Below are 23,288 nucleotides of genomic sequence, written 5' to 3' on the forward strand. Positions count from 1 at the left end.
GGCAAATGAAAAAAGAAGAATAAAATGAGCACATCTATCAACACCGTGTGCATTTACACAGTGTGCCCTTGCTTACACAGGAACTCTTTATCAAGATAAATATAGCTTGCATACTATACTTTGAATTTAGTTTGCAGATACTAAATTTTAGAGCATTTGTGTGTTTATACATCACCTTCAAGCGAAGAAAAAGTACACGCCCGGACTGCCGTCATCTAATATAAATGCATTAGTGCAAATTTCAGTCTACTAACGCAGTCCAATGGCAATAAAGCATTATTAGATTCCTTAGCAGGGGTCAAGCCCCTCTGACAGGTCAACGGTTAACCCTGTAGCTTTACTCGGGCCCTGGACTGTTGTTCTGGCTGGGCGCCTGGGTGTCCCTGGGTGCTGGGCCACTTAAAAAGAAATAACCTAGCGCAGCTGCTGGTGTGTTTAATTAGCAGGGGTGCTGATTTTATGTGTGTGTGCGCCTGTAATGATGCTGAAACGGATCCTGCGCTTAGACGGCTGAGTATTGACAGTCTTCGAGTGGCCCGGTGACAAGGCCATTCTTCATTACTCATGGCCGCAGGGAGAGAGGGGACTTGGGGTGGGGTATTGGGTAGTAATGGGGTTCTGGGATTTGGCAGCGGGCCAGCGGTGGCACACCCAGTTGGGAGAGGCTCGGCACGATTGCCATCACTTTGCCTGTCTCAGATTTATGAGGGCTGCTTTAGAAAGGAAATGTTTCAATCAGCCGTGCCTGCCGAGCATGTCCATCACCCTGACAGCCATTTATTTACGACATCATAGAATTAAATCCTGTGTACTATGTGCTCCACACACACACCCACAGATCTTTCTTTCAGTGGAACATATCTCATTCATTCTGCCCAACAGTTTTATGTACTTTGGCCGTTGCCCTGTTGAAATCCAGTCATGCCAGGGAAGCCCTTATTTAATGCTGTGCTCTGTGGCTAAGTGGAAGAAACCTTTTAGAAAGTACATAAACACAGACGTTAATACTTAGCCAACGCATTGTTACTGTGGCAGGAAGAAACCTCAGTACTCATGAGGGCGATAGATTACCCTCAAATGTCTGAGCCTTTAAACCGGACATGCTGTTTTCAAGTAGCTATAGCTAGAAACATGTTGACAGTTTTGATAACGTTAACTCTATAAACTGGAATGAGAGCAGTTGAATTAAAAAATAAATAAAGAAACGATAAAAGGCGGCAGATTATGCCAATGACTACTATAGCACCCCCTTGTATCAATACATATAATACAGCTTGAAATGCAGTTAGAAGTGTTTGTTTTGGGGCCAAGTCTTGTCCTAAACTGGCCTAATCATGGTTGTTTACAAATATATATATATATAGAGAGAGAGAGAGAGAGAGAGAGAGAGAGAGAGCATAACTGTTTTAAGCATTGATAGTAATAGTTGTTTCTTGAGCAACAAATCAGCATATTAGAATGATTTCAGAAGATCATGTGACACTGAAGACTGGAGAAATGGCCTCTGACAATTCAGCTTCGCCAACACAGGAATAAATTACATCTTAAAATATATTAAAATAGAAAACAGTATTTTAAATTGGAATTAAACTGTATTTCACAATAGTATCTAATATTACAGTTTTTACTTTTAATTCTTGGTGAGCATAAGAGATTTTTACCAAAGAGATGAAAAAATCTTACCAAACCCTAAATGGTACTGTAGTGTACCTAATCAACTGTTGTTATCCGCCATTTTTTCATGACAAAGTTTTCTTTTCTTTATTCTAATGTAAATATATGGAGGATCCATGTTTGGATACTTTTAAACACAATTTAACTAGAATTACCTTAAAATAATAAAAACATTGCTGCTGCGGCATGTATAGTAATGATATTTACAGAAAACAATGCCGTTCACAGAATTTTGCATTCTCATGGAAGATTCTAAAACTTATCTGGGTTATCAAGAGTAACCCAAGAGGGACAGATCTTAGCAAAGGGTCAGTCTAAGTTGAATTAACAAAGTTGCATTAATTCTAAAGAGTGTAATAGGCCATCATATCCAAAACTAGCCTTAAAAAGGGTTTTAGGGCTTCCACTGGAGGACTGCACTCTGAATCCAGGAGTCCGAGACTCCCACTTTCTGCTTCCATCAATGTGACATGATGAGTCCGGCACCCCTCCACTTTGTCATGAGAAATATTTAAAGAAAAACAGAGTAGAATTACCTGACACAGGACAGGATTAGACAGAGAGCACGGACTGATAAATTTTTCAGTGCAATGAGATGTTGTGGCTGAATAAAACATTGCTTTTTAAATAGACATGGGCTAACATGGAAGGTGTTTCCTGCCAGTCTCTCAGCGAAGCCGTTGACAGCTACACTCTCATGTCACATGCAGCCACACCGACTTACTATACAGTTCAGTATACTCTGTCTCAGTGCACTCTTTCTTGCCACTTTCACATCAAATTTGGTGTCATCCTCCCGTATTTCACCCGATACCGAATGGCAGCCTGTCTGAGTATGTGTGACATGAAGAAATGTGTGTGTGTGTGTGTGTCCTCGGTGACAAAGTACACGGTGCCCTCTTTGTGAGTACAGAGACCCGGCCTGACTCTCTCACACAGCATTAGCATGCCAACATGCCCTCTCGCACCTTCCGCCCGCTACACGTGCCTAACGTGATCCTACACACTAGGCCGGCTCGCCCCTTTTTCTCTCTCCCGCGCTGTTTGTCAGTGACCCCACTGTTACTCTGAGCTCTTACAGATGGCCTGAGCTCAGATAGCATCTGCCTCCTCCCATCCATCACAAGCGGCTGCTCTGCGGAGCTCCTCGGCAGGGACCCGCGTGCCTGCCAGATCTGTTACCCCACCTCCATGTGTGGGACTCAGGTAGCTGCCTGCTAGCCTACGGTCACTCCAAAGGGGGAGGAAACTAAGTCTCCACAGTCCAGACTGGGAGCGAAGGCCTGGCTGCGGGTTATTAATGGGCCCCCCTCGTTGTTCCTTGGCCCCCGAGGCGTCTGCCTCCGTAGCTCCTGGCACGGGACACCGCCTCATAAATCTACTTAAATAATACCGCGCGGCAGCTAGGGGAAAGGGGTCAGTACGGAAACAAGGCAGTCAGGCTGAGATGAAGTGTCAGTGATGCATGGCCTGTGCCCTCTGAATGCAGGTAACGTTCCCCCAACACACACACACATAGAAAAAAAAAGGGAGGAGGGTATCGAAACAATGCACAAGCTGGAACTATGAAAGAGATTTTATCAGGAAAACCAGATATATATGTTCATGTGAAACTTTGATTCCAGAGGTACCGAGGAGTCCCCCAAAATCAGAGCTCCACCAGCAGACGAAGGAGCTGTAGGTCACAGCTAGTGGAGTGGCAGCTGAAAGCCGAACATGTGGTTTGAATTAACACCCTCCCCAGGGTTCAACCCAACAGCGGGGGGAGGCAGGATCTGAGACTACCTTGCGATGATAGACACATCCGTCTGATTATTGTTCTTCTCTTGACACACATCACTTTCACATGCACTGTAGAGTTCCCACGCTTTTTTCCTCTTCGTGCTTCAGAAGATTTAGTGAACTCAAAATGTGGATATGATAATGTTTCTTGGAAGATTATAGACTGGGTTCAGAAACTAAGCAGGACTAGGATGACAATATCACCATAAGTGACAAAAACGCCTCAAAAATAAATTAATCTGTTATCTAATGCTTGATTTAGTTGGGAATTCAATTGTACTAAAATGGATTACATCAGTTTAAATTAGCATTTATGTACATATGCACCCATACATTTGTTTAAACATGTTGCCAGCCTTCAGCTAAGTCTTGGTTCCTCTCATGGTTTGTTCTTTATCTGCTTGAAAATCTTAAGGAGTTTTTGCTTGTCACAGTCTCTTTTCGTTTGGGCACTGGAGGATTCTGCTATTCTTTGAAAAGTTGCTTTGGAAAAATATGTTAAAAAAAGAAAACGAAAAAAACAAACATATTTTAACATTTTATATTTTATTTGAAAAAGTTTTAAAATGTAAGAAAAATATTAATTTCTTAATTTGTCATTAATACACTAGCTATTTATGCTACTGTTTAAAATTTGGGGCTGATTGATTGATTTATTTATTGAAAGGAAGAAAGAAATACTTTAATTCAGCAAGAATGCATTAGATTGGTCGAAAGTGAAAGTAAAGACATTCGCATTGGTACAAAAATATTTCAAATTAATGGTGTCATTAGCTTTCAAACTTTCTATTCATCAAACAATCATATAAAAATTTATCACTGTTTCCACAAAAAAATATTAGGCAGCACAGCTGTTTTCAGTAATATATAAGCACCAAATCAGCATGTAGAATGATTTCTGAAGAATCATGTGACACTGAAAACTGCTGAAAATGTCAAATAATTGTACTGATCAAATAAAAGCATCCTCAGTGAGCCTACGGGACTTCTTTCAAAGGCATTAAAAATATTACTAAAAATATTATAACTGTAGTGTATTAATGTTTATATCATAATTAAATGTAGTTTTTAAAATTTAAATAAAATAAAATAAAATTTAAAGAGTAAATAGAGCTGATAAAACCAAATCGAGCGACACCTCTGCTAGTTAGATAGCATTGTTTTGACATGTTCTATCTGTTTTGATTCAAGTGTTCACTAGCAGTTGCTAACTTCTTCCTGTAGCAGCTCTACTCTGAAGCAGCCTTCAGTGTTGCGCTCGGCTCAGGGAAAGCAGCCCGTGCGCCGGAGCTTTGAGCGCAGAGAAGATTGTTATATATTAGTTTAATAAAGTCAGAGACAAATGAAGCCCCCCTGCCAAAGAGGACTGTGTTACACACTTCATGAACCAAATTAGTGTGGCAGCGCAACACGCCGGTGCGTCGCTTTTGTTCTGGAGATGATCTGCATAGCGGAGCTCATTTCTCAGACAGATAAATCTGACGGCAAGCCGTGACTTCCCCCCTGAAGTAAATAGTGTAAATAATGAAAGGGCCTGCCAGCAGTGCTTGAGGAATGACTTCATCCCGAGCTATTTATACAGACTGTCAGAGGGGAACAAAAAAGGAACTGGGCAGGGAAGAGAAGAGAATGGAACCTCCATCTGATTGGATAAAGAAACAGACTGGCTAATGCCTTCTGGGTAATAGAGATGGAGCACCACTTGAGTGTTGTGCATGTGTGGTTGGGAGGGAGGGAAGCTTTTAATTGAGAGGTGAGAAGGATGGATCCCACAGGTTAACGCTATTCTTCAAGGGCCATTAATATGGATCAGATAATGTTTTTAGTGCACTGCACCTCCAGTGACACATGACATGCTCTATTAATCCTATTGATGTTGTGGACTTGCTGGATGATTATAGTTGAGTTTATTATATTCTGTTAATACAGCTATGGTCAATATGTAAAATAGAAATGAGTTATCAAGAACCTTTGTACTCGGGTCACAGTTAAGAGTCAAGCACTAAAGGGCATGAGGGGCACTTAGGGACTGCTCAAAACTTCCAGGAGAGATTGAAGAGCTGTCCTGCTCGTATGATTATCAGAACAGTTGTAAAATTGTAAAATTATAAAAATTTTAAAATATTATTACAGTTTAAAACAACTTTTCTATTTTGATATATTTGTAAATGTAATTTATTCCTGTGACACAAAGCTGAATCAGTGTCAAATGATCCTTCAAAATCATTCTAATATGCTAATTTGGTGCTCGAGAAACATTTCTTGCTGTACTGCTTAATAACTGTCATGTTTTTTCAGGATTATTTGATAAAAAGAAAGATAAAAGAACATCATTTATTTGCAGTATAAATCTTTTGCAACATTATTATCACTTTATTATCACTTTTAATCAATTTAACTCATCCTTGCTGAATAAAAGTATTAATTTCTTTCAAAAAATAAAAATTTAATCTTACTGACATTTGGAATGGTATGTGTGTATCTTTGCAGTTACCTGAAAGTCTGTTTCCACCTGTAAAAACGAATTAGATAATTACAACTACAGATCTCACAAAGTGACTTCAGATATCACATTGTGATTTTATATCCCACAAATTGACTTCATATCTCATAACTCTAACTTCATTTCTCACTCTTGCAACTTCTTGTAACTGTGACTGTATACCTCACAAACTGACTTCATACAGTATCTCACAATTGTGCCTTAATTTCTAATTTGAAACTTTATCTCTCAATTACCTTATTTATTTATGTTAAGCAAGAACAGACTTCCTTACTTATCTGCTTATCCCAAACGCTTGGCTTTTTTAAATGTCTTTGTAAACATATTAAATCAACCCGGTAAGTCCATTATTTTCCAATCCAACATTTTTTTTACTGCTGATTATGGTTGCATTTGTGTCTTTGAAAGTTTCTTTTAACCAGGCCAACTTGTCTAAAGTGTATTTTAAACTGTAATATCACCAGACTCATTTGGTTTCCTCATTTAGTAGCTATTTAGGAAGTGTTTCATGTTCTTATAATTAGAGCTCTTGTCTCTCGGCTCCTTCTGGCCCCCTCCTTTCTCCACTCTGTAGTTTTATCTTGACGCGGCTCGTACCGCAGATCAAAAAAATGTCCCACTGAGGATGCCGTACTGCTGGCAATTACCAAGATGTTTATTATATCTGGTGTAATAATTTTGGTCGCTACAGGGATTATTTAAAAGTTATTACTGCTTTGATGTTCGCGCTTTTCTCAGGTTGTGATTGTGTGTTTAATTGTACCAAAGTGACACATAAACCCCATCTTAATTTAATGAAAGCGAGAAAGTGAGATTATTAAAATATGACTGCATCGGCAGCCTGGCTGTGTAATTATTTTGGTAAATTTGTGCTGGGAGGCATGATAGGGCAAACTGTACTCATTTGCAGAAGGCTAATTTAATAAACCTCAACCCTCTTTATATGAAGGTTGAATGTTTTCCTGTTTAACCCAATTGAAAACCACACCAATTTGCTGTACTAATATTTTCAGCACTATCGGGCTAATGATGCTAACTCCAAACAGCCCGGAACCAGTAATTAACGGAGATGCTAATGAAAAGGTGACAGCACCTCCAGCACGCTACGGCGGACACTATCTATCTCGGACCGGTGAAAAATTCCTCCTCTTATCTCACAGCCCATAATCCTCCTCTTCTAATTAGCCACTGCATTCAGGCAGAATGGAGAATCGCAACGTTCATCCCAGCTTTTCCAGAGAGATTGAGAGAGCAGGGTTCAACCCAAAGAGACAAGTGAGGAAGAGAGAAATGCTGTTGGTAGGAGGAGTAGGAGGAGGAGGAGGAGGAGGGGAGAGACAGCAGTGTGTGTTACACTCTGCTGGTCACCTGTCAGCTGTCAGAGCAATTACAGCACCTCCTAGTGTTAAATGTTTAAAGTGCGCATTAGCATGTAGCACAGTGGCATCCTGTCCCTGTGATCCTGCGAGGCTGGCACTCAGAGACAAGCCCCTGTGCCGCCACAAATCGCTGCAGACAGCTCGCTGTTAAAATCAATATGCTGCAGTTTTGTAGCGCTTCCGTCTGACTGCGCAGTGTTGTCTAATATAATGTAAATAATAAATTATCAGAAGCAGATTACCAGGCGGCGGAAACACTCCACCTTACAGTCACCCGCTGATATAAGCGCTCAAGAGCACTAATAGGGTTGCATATCCCACTTTGCCACATCTTTTTTTTTTGCTCCTGCTCAATCTTTTGAATATCCTACAATTAAAAAATAAAGGTTCCATAAAGTGGATTTTCACAGCTATGGAAGAACCATTTTGGGTTCCCAAAATAACCTTTCAGTGAACAGTTCCTAAAATAACCTTTTTTTTTTTTTTTTTTTTTGTGGAATCTCACTCTTACGAAGAAAGGTTCTTTATTGGTATCTTTGGTTCCATGAAGAACCAATCCAATCTGAGGACTGGCATTAACTGTATCTAACAAATTGTTTAATGCAAAGAATTGCATTTAAAGAAATCAATCAAATGATGGAGAAAAGCACTGGAACAGGCATATAAATAGATGCACTGTGCATTCACATACAGTATGTAGAGAGAGAGAGAGAGAAAGGGAGGGAGCAAACTTTTAATGCTGTTGACTGTCATTTTTAGAGGCCTTGTGCCAAAGTATAATGTAATAAAATAATGTAACAATGTAATTGTAATAAAAATGGAATAAGATTCTTTAGATGTTCTTTACAGCATAAAATAATGGTTCTTTTAAGAACTGTTCACAGAATGGTTCTTTGCCGAACCCAAAATGGTTATTCTATGGCATTGTTGTAAAAACCTCCTTTTGGAATCTTTATTTTTAAGAAGGTTCCATGAACATCAGAGGTTCTTCTTTGAACCAAAGCCGATAAAGAACATTCATTTTTCAGAGTGTACAAAAAAATGTGTGGATTCGTTAGAGATACACAGAATAAATTGACAAAATTAACAATTAAATTAATTTTGAATGCATAGAATTTGATTTTAATTTTCCACATGCACTTTTGCAAGGCCTCCTTTGGGCGCTGCCATTTTTTAACTGGTAAAATGTAGTATGGACCCTTTGTTGTGGGTTAAAAGAGCGATTAGGTTTTAGTGGGACACGCTGGATAACAGGAGACGGAGGCAGGGAGCGAGTGAGATCTAATTAGGTCAGTGGAAGAGAAAAGCAGCGCACTCGGTCTCCGTGAAAAGGTCCCTCTGTCCTTTGCGTCCCATCTGCGGGTGACTGGATAAGACAGGTGAAGGCAAGTAGAAGTGGTAGCTGTCAATACGCCTCCCTCGCTCCCCTTCCCTCTGATGCCATGAATTATTTGTGAGAGCAGGCGATGACAAAAGGATGTCGCTCGCTCTCAAAGCCTCACCTGCCGTCCCGTCACACCCACGGAGGGTTGATTTCATCAGACACACGAGGGGGAACCAACTCCCTCCTTTACATTTCTCTCTGCTCTGCTCTTTTTTCTAACCTCATCATTTCTGTATCAAAGCTCAGTAAACGAGTGTCGTCCTGCTCTAGCTCGACCCTCTGAGCTCCTCCTCTTCCATGCTACACACTTCCATCTTTCAAAAACAAATCCTGCATATTTTACAAAGTCATTGTTAGTGGTGTCCAGCTAAACTTAAAAGTGCTCTAAAAATCACTTCATGAGCATGGTTTAGATTATGTCAATGTCTTAAAGGTGCCATAGAATGGAAAACTGTATTTACCTTGGCATAGTTGAAAAATAACAGTTCTGTACATGGAAATGACATACCGTGAGCCATTGTTTCCTCCTTCTTATGTAAATCTCTTGAATGCAAAAGACCACTGAAAAATAGGCGAATCAGAACATAACACCGACTGTGACATTACAGTTGGGATCACTAATATGAACGCCCCCAACATTTGCATATACACGCCCATGTTCTAGGCCAGCCACCAGCCGAACCATCAGAAGTTCTGCAGGTATTATGAAGAAACAAGTGAGGACAACAGCGGAAATGGCAGATCATGGAAATAAATGTTATGTTCCAGGCTGTGCAGGGGATGTGAAGTGCAGGGATGGGTTGGTGTCTGTATTCAGAAAGGCACGGAAAGCAAATAACGCGTTCTAATAAAATAACGTGAGTTACTAAAGGGACATGGTTAGCTGCTAGCGGTAGCCTGTTACATTACAGTACATACGATTTCACTTACCACATAAACAGAGTAAGGAGAGATGACTGAGGATGATGGCGAATGATTTACAGATCCTGAGCACCACTGACAAGCATCTGATCTTGTAAAATGTGTAGTAAGTACTGCCGCTCCATGGTATAAACAGAGTACATGCGATCGCGAATCTCGAAAGTGAAAGTGAAACTAAAAAGCGATCGTGCATTTGAAAGCCGCTTCAATGCCCAGCATATTAATAGCGGCTCCCTGATGCCCGCATTTTATTTATAGGATAATTACCCAACGATATAACTGCGCGAGAAAGTATTGAGAAAGTTGCCTTCCTGCTGTGTGAGCTACTGAAATGAGCCGCACTGTGAAACAGCCAATCCGAGCAGAGCTCAACATTATTATTCATGACCCTTCCAAATAAGGTAATAACAGACAATTTCATTCTAGGGAGAAATCCTAGGGTTGTAAATGGACATGTAAAACCGTTTCTGGAGAATTTTTGCCCTTAAATAAGCCACATACCTTCTATGTAGATATCAGAAAACAATATAAAATATTGTATCAATGCATTCTATGTCACCTTTAATGATTTGCTATTGCTATTGATAGTCAGAGGCATGAGCATAAATTTTAAATACAAAAAATTGTCAGCTTTTCTATATGTTCTATACATCTATTTCTACAAACACTACTCTGATTTCATGGGGTATTTACATAAGTATTCTGGGTTATTTATCTAATCTGAGTGAAATGATAAGAACGGGTTTTGTGTAGCAGCAACAGCCTATCTTATTGATATAAATGGGAAATGATCATTTTTGACAGTCACAAAATATTTATTAAACATATTATAGAAATGTATAATTAATTAATTACTTGTCATTAATTAATGACATAAAATAATTTCCGTGAAAAGGTCATTGTTATGATACCATAAGAAAATAACTAATGCAAATGTATGTGAAAAATAATAATAAACACAAACACCTAAAAAGGTAGGCTTTACTTTCAAAAGATAGCAAAAAGGATTGTGATGTAACTATCCGTAAAGCACAGTTTTGAATTGAAAACAATTTTTTGCAGACATCAGATTGATTTGCATTAGGTCAAAAAACAATATTCCTTTAAATTTAATCTGAATACATCCTTCTATTCTGATGTTTTTTAGGAAATTTACGGATGTGTGAGTAACTGAGTATTGCTCAGGCTGGTTTGTTTGAGCCCTGTGGCAGTGAGTAACAGTGTACTGTAAAGCTCCAGTCTTCACACAAAAAGCAGGCGGTCTAATGATCCCACTGGCTTCTAACCCTCAGGCCTGCACTGTCCCTCCACCACCCTTCCATTCCCACCCTTCCTCCTTCCCTCCCTCCCTCCCTCCCTCCCTCCATCCATCCCTCCCTCCCTCCCTCCCTTCCTTCATCCCTGCCACATCTGCTGCCTCTCGCCAAAGGAAAAAAATCAATCTCTCCATCATGAATTATTGAGGTGTTTGCCTACAGCCTCTGAAATATACAGGAGGGTGGTCTCTCTCTCTGTATCTCTCTCCCACTCTCCCTTTCTCTCTTTTCTTGTACATTTAGTTTAATATATGTAAATTATGCACAACAGAATGAATTTAATATAATTTTTTTTTTTTTTTTTTTTTTTACTTTCCACCTATTTGTGCAGTTGTGTGGGATCTTGTATTTCCCTCTGAGCGGTGAAATTAATTTGTGGCTTGTGTAAACAGGCAATGCACAGTACAGAGGCTGTTTGCAGAAAATATCTATTTTTCCATAGCTTTCTGTATGATTAGCTAAAACTGAGGTCAATTGTGCTGAATTAGTCAATTACAGGCGTTAAGCCAGAGACAGAAGGGTTCGATGTGTAAATCTTAGCAGAAAATGGACGAAACAGCTGCAAACTGAGAGTTAGAGCACTTCCACTCTCTAAACCCTCCCTTACCGAACTCAAGTTTGACTTATTACACCATCAACTGCTGTACTACTGCTGGTCTTGCTCGCTCACACACCTCCACTGGCACTTGTAAACAATAACTTTAGCTGCAATGATTACATTAAATCAGGCAGTTGTCATATGACAATCATTATCCCTCCTCCAGTGGCAGCGTTTGATTGACAGCTCCCCAAAACTCATGTGTGGTGGCTGCACATCGTTGCCTGGCTTCAGCTATCAATTACAGGCTTGAATTTGAAGCATTTATTATGTAAAATAATTCTCCCGTCTGCACTGCACTCGTCTCCTGGGTCTGGTCCCGCTGTCTGATGTGAAATTTCTCTCCTCGCTCTACTATTTCACATTCATTGTCTCTCGCTCACTCGTTCTGTCTCACTCAACTCTTTGTTGTTATTTCGCAGAGATTGTGTCTTGCATGCATTGCTCTTAAATCGACACGGCCCAGGAGGTAATGACATAAGATGCCAGTGGATTGTCTGAGAGAGGAAATGCAGCAATTCAAACCGGTTAATGCTCAAGAGCTTTAGTATAGTGAGAGGAACAGGCCTCATTAACTGTACCCTCTTTGGAGTGAGCATACAATATACTATGATACTTCGAAGTATATATATTTATCTTTTTTATGTTTAGCTGGCTAATGGTCGTCTTGGACTTATACTAGCAACTAGTGGCATGGATGCAGCATAATGCAAATAGCACCTCCATTGCAAAAATGTGCGATTCAGTCAGCCGTGACTCATTTAGTCCACTGGTGAAAGTGTCAAATAAGTGGAGGGTTAACGATATAAAGTGGCTGGTCACGTAATCTCAAAAATGGCATCTACTATGAGGCGGCCTACTTAATGTAAAATAATGTATTTGATTAAAAAAAAAAAACATTAATATTATGAAATATTATTACAATCTAAATAAATGTTTTCTATTTGAAAATATTTTATAATGTAATTTACTCTATGATGGTAAAGCTGAATTTTCAGCATCATTACTCCAGTCATCAGTGTCACATGATCCTTCAGAAATCATTCAAATATGCTGATTTGCTGCTCAAGAAACATTTATTATTATTATCAATGCTGAAGACAATTGTGCTGCTTAATATTTTAAAAGTATGATCCATTTATTACCGTAGTTAAAGTTTTAAACTTTTTATTCATCAAAAAATACATCAAACAACATTTATATCGAACACTGTAACATGTAAGTGTACATATATCTTAAAAAATTACTAGTGCATCTTTAATATACAGTACATGACAAATTAGAGGTTTTTCATAAATAAATACATTCTGTGCACCAAAACAGTCCACACAAGCTAAGCTAAAGAGGACTAAAAATAAATAATGCTTTCACTCTGAGGAAACATTTGTAGACAATGGAAGACACAGAGTGCAAATTCTTCTACTCTCATGTTATGATAAGAGAATTCTCTTTGCTCGCTCGCTGTTTCTTCTTTCTCTCTTTTTCTTTCTGAAATAGTTCTTCGGTTGCATTTGGCACCAAACTCGCAGGCCAGTGCAGAAATCCAGCCATAATAAATGGAGGGAGGAGGGAAAAATAAGACATCTGAAAGACCAGCTAAGCAAGCCGGTGATATTTCTTCTTCTTTCTTTTTTTTTTTGCTTGGGACAGATCTTTCGGAGATGTGTATTGTAAGCTATTTTAGAGCTGTCAGCACAACATGCCTACTGGTCTCTGCTTGCCTGAAGGCGGAAAGAGGGGAAGGTTAGACTTGTTGTAGCTGTTGTAGATTGTTCTACTTGTGTTATTATTATTTTATTTGCAGTATCTGGTCTTGAAGGAATTATGAGCATATTGGAGACCATTCAGGAGAGAGGCTAACTGACGCACTTGTGTATTTTCAAAAGCATGGGCGATATGTTTTTCTAAAGTGGAGCTGAGAGAGAGAGAGCCAATGACAAACAGAGACTGAAACGGACAGCAAGTTACAGGGCCGCCCGGCTTTAACGCTGCCGCTCAGAAGATTAGCCTATCACTCGTCAACATGGTGTTGCCTTACTCAATTAGCCACAACTCAAACTCTGTGTTTTAAACAACTGCAACATTCCTATCATGCCCACACAGTAGAGGTAATGGAGAGCTGCCTTGAGAGGACATCTGCCCCTGCTCCCATTAAGACAGCCCATGCTGCTGTCTCACTGAGGCATTCTGGGAGACGGGAATGAAGATAAGATGGTGTAAGGTGAGGAGAGAGCGGATGAAGAAAGATATCATGCCATACCGAATGGCACTTTGAGTGTCGCTCCATGGCAAGAACTGGCATTGGCTGTGTCTCCCAGAAATGGACACATTTATATTCTCTTTCTCTCGCTCTCCCCCTCTCACACTCTTATGGTCTGCGTTAGCCTTCATAAAATATTCATGTTGGTTGTGCTCAGTGCCATAATTGCCATCTCAGCCTCTGAATAATTGATGGCTGGTGCCGTTGACTTGGTCTCATTTACTGAGAGTGTGGGTAATACCATACTCGCACATGCCACATGCTCTAATGCCATGCTGCCGCAGTTAGTGCTGACTCCAGATCAGCCGCTCTCTCTGCACTCCGCTATCATTCATCTGAAACCACCCTCACAGCTATAGTCAAATGCATTTAAATCAATAGTGCTAGTGACTTAGGCTACAAGTATCACTGCAAACACGGGGGGGCAATTTGATTTAGTTTGATGTGCTTTTAGGAGTGACTCGAACTCAATGAGAGGCTGCAGAGACTTTCCTAAATGCTCTTTTGTTTATTAAAGTGCATTTTTCTGTGATCGTTGCATTTTGAGTGGGTGTCTGATTGTAAAGAGCACTTTCCTGTGTGGATGTTTTGGATTTAATTTGACGTCGAGCGAAACGGGCTTCGTTTTTGTGAATCATTCCTCGGTTGAGATTTGAGGAGAATAACGCAAACGGCTTAACGGCTGAGTGTCCGAGTTGGGCGACCCTGCAGGAGAGTTAATTAACGGGCCAGAGCTGAGCGGACAGATGTGACCCTTAGACAGGCTGAGGTCAAAGGTCAATTTGTTGAGGATTACATTAACCCTGCCTACACCAAGCCCATCACCCCTAGACTGCTGCTTTAATTCATTGCTCTCCTTCTTTTTCAGCCTGACATTCACTCTTACCCCTCTTCACGGCTTGGGTAAGCTGCAATTACCCATTGGTGCACTGTAAAGTGAACTTCACAGGGTATTTGACCCACTGTGTTCAGTCCGAAGGGCACTGCAAAATGCACAGGAAACAATATCTGTACACATCACAAGTGAGTAAGTGTACAGAGAAAATTTCCAAGAAGTCACTGCAAACTGTCTGAACATCACAGAAAAACTTGTTAAAGATAAACACAGGGAGGAGGTGAATTCTTCACAGCTGCTTGTGGGTATAAAGCACACTAGATGAGACCATTACAATATTATCACACTAATTTTAAAATAAAATCATTTTATTTTAAAATCAAGTTATTTTATATTAAATATCACAGCCATCATTTATTGTAAATGTTTGGCTTTTTGATCATTAAAAATATATATATTTTAATTTAAAGAAATAAAAATATACATATTAAAATCTAAATATTAAATAATCAGCACAACTTTTTTCAACACTGATAAAAGGAATGTTCCTTTATCTGAAAATCAGCATATTAGAATGATTTCTGAAGGATCATGTAATGGCTGCTGAAAATTCAGCTTTGAAATCACAGAAATAAAATGTATTTTAAAAGGTAAAATAAAGATAAAATAAAAATAAAAATCATAGGCTCCAAACTTTAGAACGGTATTGTACAGCAGATGTATACCTGTGCGATGTGTCTCATGTGTTTGATGACACTGCAGCATTCCCAAATGGGGCATTTTCTCAAGTGAAGTGAACTTCAACAGATGTATCCCGCTCAGTGTGCAATGAACACTGCATAGAACCCCTGTGCTACTCTCTCATTCTTCCACGTCGTCATCTGTACTCTTTCCATCTCAGTTACAGTTTCATTAGCAGCTGGTTTGATGTGTCTAAAAGTACAATGTAAGAGTTATTAAGCAGAGCAGTATTTATGACAGGTCAGACTCTATGCTCTGACTTAAACTCATCCTACCCATCAGACACTTGGAGCGTTGCCCTCTTCCTCACACTGACTGTGGTAATAGCCCTCTCTAATTGAAGTGCTCTTAGCTATGCCATTTGCAACGTACCGTCCAATCTCTTCTAAAAGCATAAGGTCCCTGTCCGAAGTGCCCTATGGAGGGGACAGTGCACACTTTATTAAACATTACACGTGTGATTACATGTCTCCTCCCTGTTCTTCAGGCATCGGACTACTCTCGCTATTGCTAATGGAGCTACAGGGTCAACAAAGTCAAACTATATCCACATTACACATGTGGATGAGGGCTCTAAAAACTATGAGTGAGTGTTTATGTGAACGTGGCATGCGGTTAGGAGACCAGAAGGACAAATCCATAGCGCGGAGGGAAAGAAAGACAAAGGATGTCTTCCTAAAGTGAGGGCACCCAGGGTTTTGCAGGGGATTTAGGAGGACTATGAGAGCGTGATGTCAGCGATGGGGTTAAGCCCAGACTTATCTCCTCACAAAGCAGGAAAGAGAGTAAGAGAAGGAAAGCGAGAGCATGGAAGAATAAGGGACAGGTCAGGACCGCTCAGACAGGGTCAGTGGCAGGAGGGAATCAGTGGGGAAGAAAGCCACAGCTTAGAGCTCTTAAATGATATTATAGATGAGGCCTGTAGTGCTAATCTGTTTACCCAAACAACACAGTGGATAACACACACAAACATGTTTTCATCAATGCACAAACACACTGAACTGCAAAATGCAAGATGTGATCTATATGTGCAGTGCTATGCATGATATCATATTTGAAATCACACACACACACACATGCACACACACACACACATACAGTGTGCATTTTCCATCTGACATGCGACAAGGCACAAAGGCATGAGAAAGGGATGAATGGATTGACGAAATGGTGTATATGTTAGTGGGTGGCGACACAAATAGTAGATTAAAGAGCAAAGGATGAGACCTGGACCGCTTATCCTAGAGGAATCGCAGCCAGCACACACAGACTATGCATCTTACATTCCTTCAGCACTAACAAGCCAGCTGCACACACACACACATACACACACACACACACACACACACAAACACACACATTTGTTTTCAGATCGCGGTGGGGGCTTTCCATTGAGGTCTGTTGTTTTTATAATAAGCTACTACAGACTGGCCTAAACCCAAACTTTAACTTTAACTTTGACTAAAAGAACTAAACATTATGAATAAAACATTTTTTTAACATTTTAACCTTTAAAGACAGCCCTGTGTGTCTAGTTACATATGTATGAAAATTATCTAATTATTTCTTATTAGTATAGTGTATGAAAGGAAGATATACTATATGTGCAGATTTGTCTGTAGAAGTGAGCTAAATCTGAAAAAAAAACGCCATCTGGAGAAATCAATTTTTAATATATCTAAATAAAATACTATATAGAAATCTATAGAAATCTATTAGAAGTGTATATAAAATATTAAAAGTATGTCCCGCTTTTGACAACTCAGTAAAAGTGTGTTGCTGAGTGTAAAATGATTTGATTCATAGAAGTTGCCTTCATTAAGACTCCAGCAATGACAACACAAATTCTTTGATCACCAGACTACTGAGTGTCAATACATCTGTGTGAGTAGTGACAGACAGCAGATATAATAGTGGATAGATGCTGCAGACAGACGTTGGTTCCCAACTATACCAGTGCAGTGATCCGGAAAACCTTGAATTAAGAAAAAAGAGAGAAACCCTGTGCAAATTAATATCGTAGATTTCAGACCACAGAGAAGGAGGGAAAACACACTGAATCACAGCCATACTAGATTTGACAAGCCCACTGGATTCAGCATAAAAAAAACACTGTTCTTAAAACCCATAAATAGTAAACATTTACAAATCATTTGACACACATCATTAATTTGATTGATGAATGGCACAGTAATATTCACAATATTGGATGTTCCCCTGGGAAGTTGAGTTCAGTGAGTATGTGCGTCTAGCTGCTGATTTTATACATCTCTAAGTAATAGTTGATAAAGATTCTCATCTGTGGTTCCTTTATGAGGAAATCTCAACAGATTTGTGACTGTATTGTGAGTCTAGAGTGACCTCAACAGTACACTTCAATCTCTCTTGATCTTTCTTCTGCTTTCTTCTCCTTCACTGACAGACCTGTTTCTGGGTTCTCGACAGATGATCTGTTCTTCATTTCTAAGACCAGTGTGTGTGTGTGTGTGAATAAACGTGTAGCTGTGACCACAAAATAGGTAGATGCAGTAGGTTAACAACAAATATTAGATCTAATGCAGTCAATGTCAGTACCACACAACACTTCAATCTCACACCACAGTCTAGAACAAAACAGCCTTGCTTCATAAATCCTCTTATTCTGTGTTTTTCCAGGTTTTTCCTGAAATTCTTCCTCAAATGCAACCAGAACTGCCTAAAGAATGCAGGGAACCCACGAGACATGCGACGATTTCAGGTAGGACCATCCGGTCAGCTCACACTTCCAAACTAAAGTGGCAAAATTGCAATTTTAACCATATATGTTAGTGGATCAGCCGCCGTGCCATTGCTTGCTGCGTGAAATGGTAACACTATAAAAAAAAAATGTCCATTAATAACATTAAAATAAAATGCTCAACAAATAAATAGTTAATGAACATTTAAATAATTTGAAATTACATTAAATGATATATTTTACTAAGGGATATCAGTCAATTAACATTTTTCATTTTTAATTAATTACATAATACATAGTGATTAATCAACTTTAAATACAAGTAATCACTTTTATCAATATCTGAAATACTTTCAATATTTGAATAATATTTAAAACACCTCAAATTAAGATAAGCATTGAAATCATTGAATATATATTACAAAACATGGCCCTTATAAATTCTGTTTTTCAGTTGACAATCTTTCACTAAAAGGGTATGAATGGTTGTGCAATGACTGGTTTTCTTAACAGATAAAGAGTTAGTACTAGAGAATATATAAAGAGATACGGATGTAGAGAAGAGGGAGAAAAAGAAAGCTTTGAGCGAATGAAGTGGCTGCCCAGAACAGGGATAATGTAAGCGGTGTTTGCCAAGTCTCATCAAGCCTCTTCCTCTCTTGAGATTGAGAGACCTCTCAAAGCCTGAGAGCCATTTAAATCAAGAGGCTCCTCAGTTGCTGTGGGACACCTCTAGTCTACATCTTCAGCTCTGCGAGAGCTGTAAGCTGCTGTCATTGTTCCAAGCTCTCTGGTGAAATGTGCCTGTTCGTCAATTTATCAGTCAGCAGTTACTTACACGCATACCGTGTGTATGTGCTGCTCCAACACTTCAGCTGTTTGTTTGAGCTACGTATTAATTTGTATACAAGAGCAGAGTATGTCTTTGCGGATCAAGTGAAGTACAGTCATCATTCGTCTCTTGCAGGTGGTGGTGTCTACGACGGTGAGTGTGGATGGACACGTCCTGGCTGTGTCTGATAACATGTTTGTACACAATAACTCTAAACATGGACGCAGAGCTCGTAGGCTGGACCCTTCTGAAGGCACTCAATCATACCTGGAACACGGTGAGTGTACATACTGCATCTGCGTTTACATGCGGTTTGTTGAGAAATAAAGAACACACATTTGTCATATTGATGTACACAAACTCTACATATCAAATTTTTTGTAGTGACAGAAAAAACGAGACAAATAGAAGAAACCCATTGTGCAACCCATTGTAAAATTTCCTCTATTATACTTTTGCTCACAACCAACTCGTTTATTTGCACACAGCTAACTAGTAACAGCAACATCCCTAGCACCATTCAGCAAAACTAAGCCACTTTGTCACACTCAATGTAGTTTCATGGTTTTGCTTCATGAGCACAGATGGTTGCCCATCATGGCTAGCACTGTACTCTTCCCTTACGTCAACTTAGAAACTTACAGACACAGCTTAAAGCTGAAGCGTGCCATTTCTAACCAACTACTGTCACCAATGGTATTGCAAAAAATAGTGATTTCAGGTTTCCTGAACCCTCCCTCATCTTCAATTGTCTTTATACTATTGTATGATCAGGACAAAGCAAGGTTTTGAGTGTAACAAACCCACAATGTTCATGGACATCAACTTACTTATAGTTGTCTCAGCATATGGAGGGGATAGGAAAAACGATTCAATATCAGATTAAAATTGCAGATATGACACATTTCAAATTTAAAATCAGTCACATTTCAAGATTCTTATTACCATATGCAATTTTACTTAATAAATGTAATAAATGTATCTTGCTTTAAGGATATATAGATAATTTTTGAAAACAAGACAAAAATACTGATTAAAAGTCACATTTACCATTGTTCAAGAAATTTTCATAGTAATTTCGACAGGAATCTGTACAATTGGGAATTTAACGTGAGGTGAAAGATTTCCCCACACAGATTTTGCATCGGGTTCAGTTGATCACGCTGAGTTGATGTTGAGTAACAGAAAGCTGCTTCATTTAAAAGTGACTTCTGTGTGAGCTGTGCTTCATGCGTCACTAACTACTGATGATGGACATTTTTGGCCACAAAATCTTATGCCAGGACCTCAAGAAAAAGTTTTTTTTTTTTTTTAGTATAACTCATGAATTTGAACCTGAAACCTTTCATCCAGCCCAGAGCTTTAATCACTACAGTATATCACGTTACCCTTCCAAACTACTTTCAACTAGTTTGTACGCTTTATTATTTAATGATCCAGGGTTCAGTCGAGCACAGATGAAACTCTTGACTCTCCACTGGCTGAAAGACAACTGTGAAGATTTAATCAACTCACAATGACTCAGAGTCAGCATGTCTATGTGCTGTTGTCATGTTTTAATGCCACTAACAAGTCACGGCGCTGCTAAATATTACAGGTGGTTTGAGCTACTAACAAACAGCTTACCAACACTAGCTGTGCAGTAAAGCACCAAAAATGCACCAGGGCTAAGAAAAGAGCAGTGAAGGCAGCGTTCCCCAAGTGGCCTGTTCTCTTTAGGTTTGAACATGTGTCTTATGAGACCTCTAAGGCTTAAGCACCGAGCATTTATTTTCTGAGCGGCGTGTGGCTTTATCTGCTGTCCTCTTTGAGTGTTGCAGGTTATAGTGCAGCCCTCCTAAATCTGTCTAATAACATGTGGACATGATTTGAGCACTGATTTGATCCTCAGCTGCAATCAAATCCAATCATTTTCTCATTTATGTTTGGGATGATTCTAGAGAAGAACATATTTTTCAGTTGGACTGTTAACCTCTATTTATGATGAGAAACTGAGGATTTGAACGATGATGATTTGATGATGATGATGATGCTGCTGATGATGATTAAGTTCTCTCCATTCTCCTGGGGACATCTTCAGTGTTTAAGCACAGTTTCCACTGCACTGAGAAGATTAAAAAAGTCGTTTTACTAAAGCCTGAACATATTTGAAAAATCGTGGAGATTTATTACTTTTCTTTCCTTCTCTTTTTTCCAAAAGAAAGTATAGGATAATTCCTGAGGCAGACAGGCTTATATTGTAATTCCTCATTATGTCTAATATAAAACCCTGATGTGTACATATAGATATATTTTTTTGGAGGGCAATGCAGGAACAATGTCAGAGCTCAATTGAAAATTCAATACAGAGTTTTTGTAATAACTAAATTCCACTTGAAATTGAAACACCTGTCATTCACTGTGTTCTACACATTCCTGTATTATCTTATTAAAGGAATAATTCACCCAAAAATGAAAATTTACTCACCCTCAGGCCATCCAAGATGTACATGAGTTTGTTTCTTTGGATCATCAGATTTAGCATTACATCACTTGTTCACCAATGGATCCACTGTAGTGAATGGGTACCATCAAAATGAGAGTTCATACAGCTCATAAAAACATAATGCGACATCAACATCCACACGACTCCAGGCCACTAAATAATAAAATCATGTTTGTAATAAACAATAACTTTAAACCAATGCTTCTGGCCAAAACTACATGTCCTCTCTCCATAATATTGCTTTCTGCAGTGAAAAAGTTGTCTTGTCTGAAACAGGAGAGAAATATGCACAGATCAAGCACTGTTTACAAGAGAAAATAGTCCAACACAGTTGGTCAAAACATTTATGGATGGGAAGGCGTTATTATGGATTATGGACTTGCATTTGTTTATTACAAACATGCAGCTTTTCACTTCACAAGATGTTAATCAATGTACTGGAGTCATGTGAGTTACTTGTGGATTATTGTAATGTTTTTATCAGCTGTTTGGACTCTCATTTTGACGGCACCCATTCAGTGCAGAGGATCCATTGGTGAGCAAGTGATGTAATGATAAATTTCTGTTGAAGAAATAAACTCATCTACTGTATATCTTGGATGGCCTGAGCATAAATACATTTTCAGAAAATTTTCTTTTTTTTCTTTTTTTTTTGTGAACTATTTTAGCTAATATAATAATGCTTTCCGGATATTTAAATCCATTCCACAGTATTCTGTAAGTTTTTCCACAAAAATCAACACAAAATATGGCCTTCTAATAACAAACAGCACACTTCCCTTCTCTCAGCCCTGCTCAGTCTCTCTTGTCCATTATTGTGTCAGTTTTAAACCATTTCCACTCCCCTCCAGCTAATGAGCCTGTTCTGTCAGATATGGCATGAGTGTGTGTTGATTGCTCTGGGCTGCGGAGACGAGGGTAAAGTGAGGGCACCAATACGTTAGGTCATGTCACAAACGCACTGTGGTGGAAAGAGGTGTCTGCAAGGCTCGAGAATGTTAGTTTGTAGAAGAGAAAGCTATTGTGCTTGTATCTGAGATGTGTGTAAGAGCGAGCGCGTGTACGCGTGCATACAGCGCAAGGGAACAGATGGCGGCAGAGGAGGCACCAAAGTTTAATCCTATCAGATGGATTCACATTCCACCATCTGCTTAATCCATGCACAATTTCAGCACCCTGCAAAAGAATCGTCTTAGGCCAAGATTACCATCACAGATTGCTCCACCGTTCCTCTTCATCTCTCCTGGTTTATCACGCCGCCAAATTGCATTATGCCCAGCAGTCACCCACAACACAGCTTCGAAGAAGAAAAAAAAAAAGAACACAGACAAGCTGGGGAAGTCCTCAAGGCCGCAAAGTGGATTACTTCACTTCTGAAAATTACTACATGGCTGGTACACAGAATATATGTGATATTTTGATTGGTCTAAGGAGATTTGGTTTGTATATTTAGGGTTATTGAAATGCTTTAAAATCAAGTTCCTTAATCTAAAATATGTAATTCCGTACTTAATATGCAATGTACCTTCAGGAAAACATTCAAGAGTGAAAGGACACTGCAAATATGATATGAATCTTGGAAGACTATAAAGGCCTTCCACAGATGCATCACTTTACAGTGTTGCAGTTTGGAATATCATTAGCATTTCTATATTTAACATGGATATAAAAAGTCTTAAACTCACCCAAAAATGATTACACACTTACAGTATAAAACAGACCTTCTGCCATTGCTGAATAATATAAATATATCATTTTTAATGTGTTTTGTGAAAAAAAAAAAAAAAAATCTATGTCTGACTAATCTAACCCTCTATGTCTATACAATAATCTTACACACTATATATAGTGTTATTTTGTGC

General features: G+C 39.1%; 1 protein-coding gene across 5 annotated transcripts in view; it reads left to right on the forward strand.

Moving 5' to 3' along the window:
• The window catches only part of ebf1a (EBF transcription factor 1a), a 139,629-nt gene that overhangs the window by 77,761 nt on the left and 38,580 nt on the right, over positions 1-23,288 (forward strand). For all 5 annotated transcript variants that reach the window (XM_058797916.1, XM_058797917.1, XM_058797920.1 and 2 more), the window contains 2 exons: positions 18,049-18,130; positions 19,077-19,218. In XM_058797916.1, coding sequence (XP_058653899.1) covers positions 18,049-18,130; positions 19,077-19,218 — 224 coding nt within the window. The remainder of the gene's footprint in view (positions 1-18,048; positions 18,131-19,076; positions 19,219-23,288) is intronic.

This window comes from Onychostoma macrolepis, chromosome 14 (genome assembly GCF_012432095.1).
Source record: "Onychostoma macrolepis isolate SWU-2019 chromosome 14, ASM1243209v1, whole genome shotgun sequence".
Taxonomy (NCBI): domain Eukaryota; kingdom Metazoa; phylum Chordata; class Actinopteri; order Cypriniformes; family Cyprinidae; genus Onychostoma; species Onychostoma macrolepis.